This window comes from Saccoglossus kowalevskii, chromosome 17, assembly GCF_978046115.1.
Source record: "Saccoglossus kowalevskii chromosome 17, keSacKowa6.1, whole genome shotgun sequence".
Lineage (NCBI taxonomy): Eukaryota > Metazoa > Hemichordata > Enteropneusta > Harrimaniidae > Saccoglossus > Saccoglossus kowalevskii.
The window spans coordinates 30,888,718-30,901,474 of NC_140657.1; the positions used below are offsets into that span (position 1 = coordinate 30,888,718).

The window sequence follows — 12,757 nt, forward strand, 5'->3', positions numbered from 1 at the left end:
ATTGTGGGTATTTTTTAAAATGTCTGCCCCTTCATTCGTGGTCTGTTTTCTCATTTGAAAACTGATTCTTCCCCGAAATTAATTCTTTGTTTGATTATTATCGGTTAAAATAATGGCCACGTGTTAGATTGATTGATTGATCCCGGAGGTCTATTTTAGGTGACCCGAAGAGCGACAGTCTTCTCAGGAATTCTTAGGACGACGTTAATCGTCATCACAGGGTAAGCAAATCAAATCAAATATAAACGTAAATAAAAAAAAACATGTTAGTTGTTACACGTCAGTGTACCAGACTACAAAACAGAACATAACAACAATTTTTCTCCCTGGATTTTTGATAGAATGACAGTCTGATTTTCGAGAAGGGACTACTCATTCATGTCTGTATGACAATATTTTGTATTCGCATTTCCCCACATATTTGACATTAATTGTGCAGTGTTATTGTTTACCACCTTCAACTTTCGGTTCACAAAATCCCAAGCCCACCTCCAGTTTTCGAATAGGGGAAATCCTTAAACAAGAAAGATAAGTAAGTGAATCCTAAAAATAAATCAGCTCAAATCATGCACAGCACAAACTTTATGTTTGCGGAGGAATCAAACCCTGCTGATTTGTTATTCCAAATAAGAGTTGGGAATAGCCCCTTGAATGACAAAAATTTACCAAAATAATCCTGTATGTTATCTCTATGTATTATTTTTATATGTTGATCAAGACCTGTGCCCAATGGAAAGTAAATGTTTAATTTGGTCCAAAGATAAACAAAAAAGAAATAGAAAAATATATAAAAATTTACAAAAGTTACACAGTTTATTTATTATTATTATTATTTATGCAGTTTAGTACATTTATGTGTTTCAAAAATTAGCAAAAAATGTATGTGGTTTGATAATGTTCATCCTATTTACTGTAAATTTCATTGGTTGATAATACTGATTCATAAGTATCAGGGTAAAAATTAGTTGTGTCTGTCTTCTGGAGGCCATGTGATATGGTGAATATTCATAATATTCATAATTATCAAATATTAATTTGCATAAAAGTATGCATGTACCAAATTTCAACACATTGTTGCAAACTTGTTATGATACAAACAAGCTGAAAACAGTTAATTTTCAAATTAGCCAATTAATACCTAGATTAATTAGAAATGATCTACACAAGCAGCAATCATGTACCAAGTTTCAATGCGTTTGTGCAAATAGATGCTAGGACACGCACTGAAAATGCCAACTGCCTAAGTAAATATGCAAATTACCTACATTTGTACTTGACATGTTCAGATTTGTATCAAAATCTAATCAGATCTGGTGATAAAAATATAGTAGCTGTGTTTAAAGTTTCTTTTTAATCCAGCATTTTAATCAACACAGGCAGGGTGACAGACATCGGTACAACATCACCTCCCATTTGTTCACATTAGAGCTAAAATTGGTGTGGTAGTATGTTACATGTACATCATACTGCATTTAATTAGTATGTCGTCCTGACAATATTTTGACAATGTTTCTTCTTCATTTCAGGTAAGTTTCATTTTTCGCCCAGTTTTTGTAAACCGTTAAACCTATGTATAGTGACAGGTAGTCTTTATACGAAGTTTGGATTATATTTTTTATGGACCAACAAACGATATAATACACATATTTGTCAAAAAAATAATGAGATACTAGTAAGTAAGTAAGTAAGTATTGTTGCACCAAAAACACATTTATTTGCATTGATCTAAATCAAATAAGTTTAACTTGAGGAAATTAGAAATTGTTTGACCGGGTATAAACAGAATGTTACTACCGTAGTCCGTAGTAATTATTATTTTGATCTCTAAGCAAAGATGAATATGTGAAAATGTTGCTGAAAGGGTGGTCACATAAGACAGGTGGTCTTTATACACAGGTTGCTCATATGTTAAATCTTTATATTGTCTAAAAGGGATCTCTATAGCAGGTGGTCTTTATATAGGGGTGGTCACTATGGCAGATGGTCTTTATATAGAGGTGGTCACTATAGACAGGTGGCCTTTATACACAGGTTGCTCATATGTTATGTCATTGGATTGTTTAAAGTGCCTGTGAAATGGTTGCTTTTTTCACGCCTAAAATTATCCATTGATACATAAATATTATTAATTTTTATGTTTCTAAGCATGAATTATTTTTTTTCAAATGAAAAAATGTGTTTTAAACTCAGTCTATGGCAACTTTTTTTTGTGTATTTTAAATGAGGCTCCTCATTAGCTTCTCATTTGCATACAGAAATTCCCCTTGTGACGTCTTGTGCAGTTTTCTTGTCTTTGACTAAATTGTCACTTATGTACTTGTTCGTCGAAGAAGAATGGACCATAATGAACACATAGTATCAATTTTTGTTGCATGGGGTTGAGTTAGATGCGAAATATGTCCATTTTGGTGTAGCTGGTCACCGTGATCGACACCGACGCACGTTTATACACTGTGCTGGACAAAATAGAATTTGACGTCGGAATTATCTTGTTATTTAGCAGGTTACTAGACACGTCACTACACTGTTTTATTTCATCGATCGTCTGAGTAAAATTTAAAACTTTCAAAATTAAAATAAAAGAGAACATATTTTGACATTCTAAACACTAGACTATAGTGATCACTATAAAATAATCACAGTTACTAAATAAATGACAGCTGCGTGGAAATAAATTGACATTTTGTTTAAATAGGTGAACGCGTCGGGTCACGACAAGAGCAAGTGCGTTAAAAGCGGCGTTTAATTGGCTAACAAAAATAATCGAGATCGACACAGATACAGATAAATTCAGAGTGGATTCGAGTTAGCGTGATCCATGGCGTGATTGTCATAATTATAACATTGTATTAAAACTTTATTTGGTAGAAACACATTGACCAAGCCCGGATTCTTATTTCATAAATTATTATCAGATCAAGCTGCAAGCATGGAGATAAAAAAAGAACAAAGGTGTGAATTCGACATTCAACACCAAACAAGTCAGGAACTTTTAGTCTTCGAAAATGAAAACAATTGGCAGTGTGTAAGGGCTGTGTAATTTCCTGTTTGTCCGACGCTTCGTTTTCATGTCACTGTCAAAATTATTGCTACTTTTACTTAACAGGGACTAAATGGTCTCTATAAAACGATAATCAGGATCACAAAAGCTCAACTCATTTGAAACACTTGCTGGACATCTCTCTGTCTTCTGAAATCAGCCTCGGTGATCATGGGCTGGTCCGGAATCTATTTCTTTCAAAAGTGTTCCGCCAGGTTTACGTCATCGGCGTTTCTCTTTAAACCTAGTTTTTTTTTCATGGACGAGGACAGTTTTTCCACACACAAAAAAGAATCTGAGGTTAAGTGATGTCGCACCTTCGAATCGATTAGAAACGTGTGAATACATACACTGTGACTATACGTTTCACTGCAACTGCCCACAACACAACATCTAAAAACTCTCTCAAAAAAAAAATAAAATAGACAAAAAAAAAAAAAAAAAAACGCCGACCAAAAAATGTATATTGTTTAAAAGTATACTGAATGACCAGTGTTATTACAGATACGAGTAATGATTTTCAGCAAAAAAATCAATACTGTCCATTTCAGTGTGACACAGATCTAAAATGGGAAACGTGAAGGTGGGCATTGCACAGGCACTTTAAAAGGGATCTCCATAGCAGGTGGTCTTTATATAGAGGTGGTCACTATAGACAGGTGGCCTTAATACACAGGTTGCTCATACATTATGCAATGGGACTGCTGAAAGTGGTCACTATAAACAGGTGGCCTTTATACACAGGTTGCTCATATGTTATGTCATTGGATTGTCTAAAAGGGATCACTATGGCAGGTGGTCTTTATATAGAGCTGGTCACATAACACAGGTTTGACTGTAAATGTTTACGCTGTTCTCAAAACTGCCATTTCAATATTCCCACAATTTGATAGTAGTATGATACCTTGATTGTAACAGTATATTGTACAACTTTCTTTGTTTTATTATAGTTTTTACCATGTCTGATTTGCCTACAACTACTGAGGTGCTGGGGGAACACCTTTACTCTCTCATTGATCCACTGCAGCCACAATACAGCGACAAAATCACTGGAATGTTATTAGAACTTGGTAATGAAGAGGTGATCCAGTTACTACAATATCCAGAACTACTGAAGAAAAGAGTGTGGGCTGCCATGGAAGTACTACAGAGGGAAGGAAATATTAAAAGCCATGCGGATAAAGAGTTATTAGGTGAAAAGCTGTATACCAAAGTGGACGCAATTGAACCTGTGTACTGTGCCAAAATAACAGGTATTCAGTACTAGAGTTTGTTACTATATCATTGATCATGTGACCTTGTATTTTCTTGCAAGTGTATGAAGCATCAGAAAATCATACATTGATATAGCAACCTTAGAAAACATCTTACTGTTAGTAATTCGGAAATATGAAACTCGTAAACAAAATGAGTTAGTGTAATAAGTTCTTCTTCAATTATTAAAAAATTTCCTTGGTTAGGTTCTAATAGTAACTTCCATAGTACAATATGTACATCATACAATACACTAGAGACAATGCAGTGTCTGAGACAATGCAGTGTAAGACTCACTGTCAATCAGTGCGTTTATGAACTTAGCCTCTGAATACAGTGTCATATGTATTGACAAACTTGTTTTTATTCAGTCAATTTGATGTTGTTTAAGTCATCAATTCTAAACTATAGTGAGTTATCAAATCAAATCAATCAAATATTTATTTTACCTAATAATGTACACTTGTAATTTATAAAACAAATTAAAAAAATGAGTTATACAGTAAAACCTGTCAAAACCGACCCCTGGATAAACCGACCTACTGTCAGAACCGACCGATTTATGTAGCCCCGAAATTTCTCCATAGACGCCTATGTTAAAACAACCTGTGAAATCCGACCACTGTTTACTCCGAACACCGACCGCATTGATCGGTCCCAAGTCCAATATTCACACTGAATACATCGACCATCCGACCAGTTGCACCACATCCGTTGTCTAGTAATTCGGTCTGCCCGACCTAAAAAGTGTGCATTGTGTCCAAATTCCGCAAACGTCACAGAAACAATACCAAATCTCACACTACAAGTAACATCCCGTGTAAAACAATGGCAACTGATTACATTTTTCACACCACACGCCCACGCATCGCGTGGTGTCTGGACAGTATAATGACCCCGGATATAAACAAATGATCGGGGTCATCACCTTCAATTGCGGTGAAGCACACTGCATTATCACTTTTTCAACGCTCAAAAGACATTGAGTTTTCTTCTTTCCATAACGATTCTGATCGACAATTTTGTGCTTTCGAATGTTTCCGTAAAGGGGGCTTCAAGATTGAAATTTATGATGACGAAGAAGCAGACGACAACAAAGAATTCGGAAACCTTATTTAGCAAGTTGCAGACCCGCAAACACAGTGTAGCGTTGTAGAATACCTCCACTTTGATGAACGTATACTGACTGAAGCAATGTATGATGGCGAGTGGGAGCAACAGATTGTTGAGAATTTTATTGCAGACAAAGAAAACCATGAATCTATAGACAACAATGACATAAATTGCAACGACAGTCAAATTATTGACCCCCACAACGACAGTGACTTGACGCATGGCGATGTGCTAGACATGTTGACAAGATTACAGAACAAAGACTCCAGTTACTTGACAGATATCCAAAATTTCATAATTCGAACGGAAAACAAAATCGTTGAAAAAAAAAGATGTTCTTTAAAGTAGTCAAAACTTGATGATTTTTTACATCATAATTTGATTCATTGACTCACAGTTGAGGGACTGTGATTGACTTAACAGCAAAATCGACTGTCTGCATAAATTATGATAATTACATGTAGCTCACGTGAACTTACGTAGTGATGTCATCCAAAATGGACGCCTTCAGTTACGATACGCAATACTTACCCGGTCTGTTCGAATAGTTATTTTAATGTTAATTGATGTCATGTACATACCATAATATTTTTGTCTTGTTTGGTAAATTATTTTATTGAAACAATACAATAAATGCACATTGTAAATACATGTAGAATCACCGGAGGCAAACTCCGATGTCTTTCATTTGTCCCGTGTTTACAGCACATGTAATTGTTGTTTCAATCAAAGTCACGCCCACCCTGAGTAAACCGACTCCCTCTGAAAACCGACCATAGATCCCAGTCCCAGTCATGGTCGGTTTTGACAGGTTTTACTGTATAATTATTTCAAAACAATATGATGTTCAAGACCAAGTTATCCGACTTAATAGCAAATATGTTAAAACATCCACATTCATCACACAACACACAATGTATTTTACTCATGGCAACCTTTTCAAACGCGATGTGTCACTCTGACAGTGGATCTTTAATGTGTGTTCAATCTATCTGGTTTCAAAATAGTGTGACAACTTTTTACATATCATTTTAGGGATGCTGTTAGAAATGGAAGCTATATCAATTCATCAGCTATTGCTGTCAGAAAAGGATTTAGTTTTGGCCGTGAATAAAGCCAAGATTGCACTCCAACAGGAAAACAACAGGTTAATAGTAATCGTTCATATTTCATATAAATAACACATTGACAAATTTTGTAAAATTTCATAGTCAACTTTTTGTTAGCTCCGCTGTCGACTTTGTCGAGCAGAGCTTATCATATGAGTGATTGTCCATCGGCGTCTGTGTCAATGTTTTATTTTTTCGACTTCTTCTTGAAAACTACGAGTCTGAATGCTTTGATACTTGGTGTATATGTACTTTAGATAGACCTCTCTTAGATTTGTTCATTTCATAATGATATCTTTAATTCTCTAATTTTGGTGAATATTTTTGTCATTTTTGGTAAAAAGTGATATTTTCGATTTCTTGTTAAAAACCACAAGTCTGATTGCTTTGATACTACATGTGGACCTCTCTCAGTTTTGTTCATTTCGTGATGATATCTTCAATTATCTAATTGTTATGATTATTTTTGTTTTTTTTTTAGTAAAAAGTGATATTTTTTTCAAATTCAAAACAGGCCGATTGCTTTGATACTATACGTATTGCTTCTTTTCTAATGATATCTTTAGTTCTTTAATTGAAATGTGCATTGCTAACAGTGGAGCACAGATCCCGTGCACAGATTTGATTAGGTTTGGGTTGAAATCCACGCATATTGATTATCTATCATTAGCCCATTTCTGATATCTAAAAAAATTAGATTTAAATTGAATTCATCACAGAGGTGCTCTGGAATTAATTGTACCGAAAAATCAAATTTTCTGTATGTGCCGGTATTATAAATTTTGATAATGTGAATCACATTGTTTTCATGTTATGCATCTCAAATACCAGACAAATATCAGTTGCCAAGCTTCTTGTTTGAAAGGCAAATCTTAAATTTTGAATTAACTTTAATTTCAACAATTTTGTTTTTCCCACCAGTGAGACTGAGACTGAAAATGAGAAGTTTGGTGAGGAACTTTACAGCATTATAGAACAGAAATACCCTGAACATGCTTCCAAGATAACAGGAATGATGCTGGAACTCAAACACTGTGATTTGGTGAAACTAATGAACAACAGAATACTTCTAGAAAGTAAAATACAAGTAGCTTTAAAAGTAATACAGTCTAATGAAAATGATTGCATGTGAAGAGTTTGCTCCATCCATCTATCTTGCTTGATTTGACATCAACACATGTGAAAAGTTTGCTCCATCCATCTATCTTGCTTGATTTGACATCAACACATGTGAAGAGATTGCTCCATCCATCTATCTTGCTTGATTTGACATCAACACATGTGAAAAGTTTGCTCCATCCATCTATCTTGCTTGATTTGACATCAACACATGTGAAGGATTTGCTTGATTTGAAATCAATACATGTGAAAAGTTTGCTCCATCCATCTATCTTGCTTGATTTGACATCAACACATGTGAAGAAGGATTTGCTTGATTTGAAATCAATACATGTGAAAAGTTTGCTCCATCCATCTATCTTGCTTGATTTGACATCAACACATGTGAAGAAGGATTTGCTTGATTTGAAATCAATACATGTGAAAAGTTTGCTTCATCCATCTATCTTGCTTGATTTGACTTCAATACATATGTTAAAGTGTGGATACCCCTTGTTGTTTTCCAGCAATGTGGAGGTTGTGTTAATGACAAATCTGATCACTGGTCGACTGCACGTCAACATTACAAGCAGTGATTATTTACATATTACAGAGAATACATAGACTGGTATTGAACTTAATGTGTTAATATTATAAAGTTTGAAAACAGTGTATGAATGTTATAGTCAAGTCAATACATTAGAAAGACAAGTGTATATCAGATCTTTGCAGGTGTCCTACAGCTTTAATTTCGGTGTTTTTAACTTATCTTAGTCAGTACAGACTTTTGACTGATCACAAATTTTATTTTCAACTTGTTCATTAGAACCTACGCATAGTTCAAGCGCAGTCCCTCAAACTGGACTGTGGTTTAGGCTATATAGAAAACTAGTAAATACGAGTACATTCTCTTTTGAAATGGCTCTTGAACACTGTATGCTATTGAATCTTTTAAAAATTATCTGGATTGTTAGAGATAATTAGCTCTTATGGGTAAGTGGAGTGATGACTTTCCTCAAATAACATGCGCAGGTTGCGGGATCAACATCGGTATCAACCTGCAGCAAACATTGAAACATCTTTAGTTACCATTCAGAGTAATTATGACATGTTTGGTGTTTTACACATGTTGTATACGTAACATGGGACCCGCTTTGAAGGAGTAGAAAATTCACAAGAATGGCATGTAGCTATTTCAAAACATTTTACACTCGTAAATCAATGTTCATTTTAATACCTCAGCATTTATTTTTGAAATAATGTACAGCAATGCAAATAAATACATATTCATAAAATGTACATTCTTTGGACTATTTTCTGTTATCTATGAAAAATTTTATTTTAGTTATATATACTCAAATAGCTGAAAACTATGTGTTCTATTTTCTCTCATCACTGTATCTACTTTTTTTTTCATTTTCAATGAATTCTCCACAGCAATTTGCTTATAGGGTATATTCACAAGTATTTGATTATCTGTGCTCTTTTATTAAAATCAGTCAGTGTCCTAAATCTGTAAACCCCTTTATTAAAAATTAAGCCAAGCTCTTGGCATTTGCAATGATGAACCTGTATGTGTTGGAGATAAATACCATTATAATTACAGTTTTACAAATTAAGTTCATAAATTTTAAACATAGTTGAACTCTGGTGACCTTGCCTTTTGTTATATAATTCCCTTTATCATAGTTTGATTCAATATAAATATGCATTGTCATAATTAATTTTGAATACAAACAAGTTTTGGGGGAATCATTGGGGAATCAGTCTACCGAATGTCCTTAAAAGATGTAAATATCTTACAAAAACATTGGTGCCTTATTTGTTTAATTATTTTAAGGGACATAATTTCCAGCTTTATTCAAAGTAATTCAGATATTTTAGTATAAAAACAAATGTCTCATTGCAAAAAAAAAGTGCTGCATTTAGATGTGAATAGATTCATAAAACATGCAAGATAACAGAAAATTTTAGCTGGCTTTAGTCCAAGTATTTTGTACAGGTGTCTGTCAAAAATTAATGATTTACTGAGACAAATATGAACTGCCTCATTGTGTGACTACTGTATTATATGAAAAGTAAAAAAAAAACACCCTTTATGAATAGCTATCATGTTGCAAGCTCTGCTTTGTATGCAAATCAACTTAAATAGTTGGTGTCCAGTGGAGAGAGAAGTCAACAGTACTGTTGCCTCCTGAGAATCTACATCTTCAAACACTGCAATCTTTGAAGTGCGTTTTTTAAACTAGTATTATAAAAACTCTATCATTCTGTTCTAATAGCTGAAACATATTCCTGTGAGTTTTCATTTGTCGAATGAACTGTTTGTCAAATACAGAATACATATATTTTAGAATAATTTTCTTTTTAAAATGTGGATGAAATGTTTTGCTTTTAATGTATTTTTTTTTATTTGATAACTTTGAACTAAACAGATTTTCTATTAGCTTCAGATCTTGATCAAAGTTAGGCACCCAGTTCATAGTTCTTATATTGATTTTCTGACATCTTGTTTTCTGTAAAGATGTTATTGGTAGGTTTGCAAATGTGTATCAGACTGTGCAATCTCTCCATGAGTTGGTTTTGAAACCCAGTATGGGATTCTGAGATACATTACCAAGGATATTATTACAAGATAAATCATTTGCTTCATTGAACACATACAACAATGCATATTTCCACTGAGATCAGTGACCTTTGATGTGTATCACCAGTGATCAGTCAAGTAGAAACAGTCAAAATATTTTATCAGATTTTCTCAATTTTTGCATGATATTTTCATACAGGACATCTGTTGTTCAAACTCAGGGAAGACTTTATACTGATGAATAAGGTGACCAAGTTTGATAAAGTTTGGAATAGAATTAGTAAAGTTATTATGCACACAATAACAATTATTAACGACGACAACGACAGACAAAATTTTTCCCTTAATATACCTTTCCTTTCCATCTTTGATGGTACGGGCAAGGTAAAAATGGTCAATTGTTCTAAGTGTCTTTACTGAGAAGTAGATATGACATCGCCACTGCAAACAGAGCACCAGCTGCACTCACTACCAAGTCTGCAAAGAGATATTAATAGGACTATGTTAAATGTATTTCTTCAGTGTATAATAAGTTTTACCAGTCAACTGGTTTTGAAAAATTTATTTTATGCTGAAGTGTACTAACTAATATGTATTGGCAACACATGACCTGTTAAAAGCCTCCACAGCCAAATTGAATGGGAAAACAGCATCTACGGGCAATGTGTTAATTAAAATGCATAGATTTAAATCTGAATGCAGAGAATGTAATTATTACATCAGTAAATAGTTCATAGATTTCAAGAAGTATTTTTTTAACCGCCCTATATGAATACTCACTCAAATATTGGTTTTTAGCACTGTTTTTTACAACTTGCTTAGGTCCAGTTTTCACTTTTTTTGACACTTTCTTCTCTGGTTTCTGTAAGTCACTGGGCCCTGAAAAACAAATTATGCATAATGTACAGATGTAAGTAAGTGTAAAGCTGGTGAGAGTGGTGTAATGACAGTAGTGTAATGACTGCATAGTGTAATGTTAGTAGTGTAATGACTGCATGGTTTAATGTTAGTAGTGTAATGACTGCATGGTGTAATGTTAGTGTAATGACTGCATGGTGTAATGTCAGTAGTGTAATGACTGAATTAGGCGAGGGTTCTCCGAACCCGCCTATTCACATAGTTCATACCCACCATAGACTCCGGTCAGTCAAAATGACTATTTTGAACTGTAGGCATTAATCAGCGATTCTGCCGGTGACGGAGAGATAGAATCTAGGTCAGGGGAAGCCCCATGACCCCAAGATTCTTTTACTCCTTACGTCACGAAACCACGTGACCGAGGCCACATGGCAGCGCCATAGGTAGCCGTCAATCACTCTGGTTCCTTTCTCTCCACCTCGAGGACTTAGACCAATGCGACGGAAAGAGTGGGGAGGTTGGGGGGGACCCGGAGTCTATGGTGGGTATGAACTATGTGAATAGGCGGGTTCGGAGAACCCTCGCCTAAATTCACTACGTTCAATTACCCACCATAGACTCCGGTCAGTCAAAATGACTATTTTGAACTGTAGGCAGAGTCAGACACCGATAGGTGGCGGGTTTTTCCGAGCAAACAGAAAAAAAAAATGATGAAAGTCTTTTCCCAGTCCGGGATGAAAACAAACTCAAAACCTTAGTTAAGACCCAAGAAGGGTGGTGTCTTACCTTGCCTGTGCTGTCCCCGAAGCAAGAAGCCAATGCTGCTGTGGCGACAGGGTTCGGTGCGCCCGAGAAAGCTAGACCCAAGCAGAATTCGGGGGTGATAAGCTTGAAGTAGGACCGAAACAGTTCGCATGAGGGCATAGGTCGAAAGAAGCGAAACCTGGGAGCTTCCAGGAAGTGCTAGTGGAACAGACAATCTGCCCGCAAAAATGCCGAGACGGACTTATTGCCTATGCGCAGAGGCCCCTGCGGTCATTCGGGCTGGGTCAGCAAACAAGGCCTGACCCGCTACGACGGGGCCTAACCTGAAGAGACCCTGCTCAATAGATTGGGTGTCTCTTAGGTAGTAGTTGATGAAGACGTTCTGCGTTCTCCAGAAGCCTGCCCTCAGAATGTGTTTGAGGGGGGGCACCTGACGCTAGCGCTAGTGAGTTAGCAATCGCACGGACCTCATGTTCTCGTACTTGGTATCTCTGCAAGGTCTGTGTTGAGGAGGATATTGTATTATAGACCTCCAGTACAGTCGCAGTAATCCACCTGGAGACGGAAGTCGGGGAAGCCGGCTTATCCTGTTTGCCAGGGCCGTAACACCAAAATATGTGTTTGGTTCCCCGTCTGGAAAACCTGGTACGGTTCTCGCGGCAACTCAGCGCTCGGACCGGGTAGAGAAGCAATTCCTCCTGATCCTCCGGACCAACAATATTTGCCAGCTGGGGAATGACGATCGGGTGAGGATCGTGTCCTGGGATTTGGTTCTAGGCGAGAAACCCGATTTGTGTCTTTAGCACAACTTGATTGTCCATAACGGCGGTACATCATCTGAGAAGGACAATGCCCCCCAGCTCTGGCTGACGCCTACCTGAGGCGAGGACCAGTAGGAAGACTATTTTCCACGTCAAAAATTTGAGTGGTGCT

At 36.0% G+C, this 12,757-nt stretch overlaps 2 protein-coding genes across 4 annotated transcripts in view; one reads left to right on the forward strand and one right to left on the reverse strand.

Annotated features, from left to right (window-relative positions):
* On the forward strand, positions 1 to 8,913 carry LOC100367271 (uncharacterized). Of its 3 annotated transcripts, none has more exons than XM_085492318.1 (6): positions 1 to 221; positions 1,527 to 1,684; positions 3,991 to 4,293; positions 6,443 to 6,554; positions 7,438 to 7,615; positions 8,142 to 8,913. In XM_085492318.1, the coding sequence occupies exons 3-6, from the start codon at positions 3,999 to 4,001 to the stop codon at positions 8,208 to 8,210; spliced, it is 654 nt and encodes a 217-aa protein (XP_085348444.1). In that variant the 5' UTR covers positions 1 to 221; positions 1,527 to 1,684; positions 3,991 to 3,998; the 3' UTR covers positions 8,211 to 8,913. The 3 variants fall into 3 exon arrangements, with proteins under 3 accessions (XP_085348444.1, XP_085348445.1, XP_077867023.1); XM_085492319.1 differs by having other exon boundaries at positions 1,527 to 1,676; XM_078010897.2 differs by lacking the exon at positions 1,527 to 1,684.
* The window catches only part of LOC102810393 (protein odr-4 homolog), a 23,038-nt gene continuing 19,119 nt past the window's right edge, over positions 8,839 to 12,757 (reverse strand). The window contains exons 11-12 of the mRNA XM_085492317.1: positions 10,982 to 11,080; positions 8,839 to 10,678 (exon numbers count right to left, since the gene is read on the reverse strand). Coding sequence (XP_085348443.1) covers positions 10,605 to 10,678; positions 10,982 to 11,080 — 173 coding nt within the window. The 3' untranslated portion in view covers positions 8,839 to 10,604. The remainder of the gene's footprint in view (positions 10,679 to 10,981; positions 11,081 to 12,757) is intronic.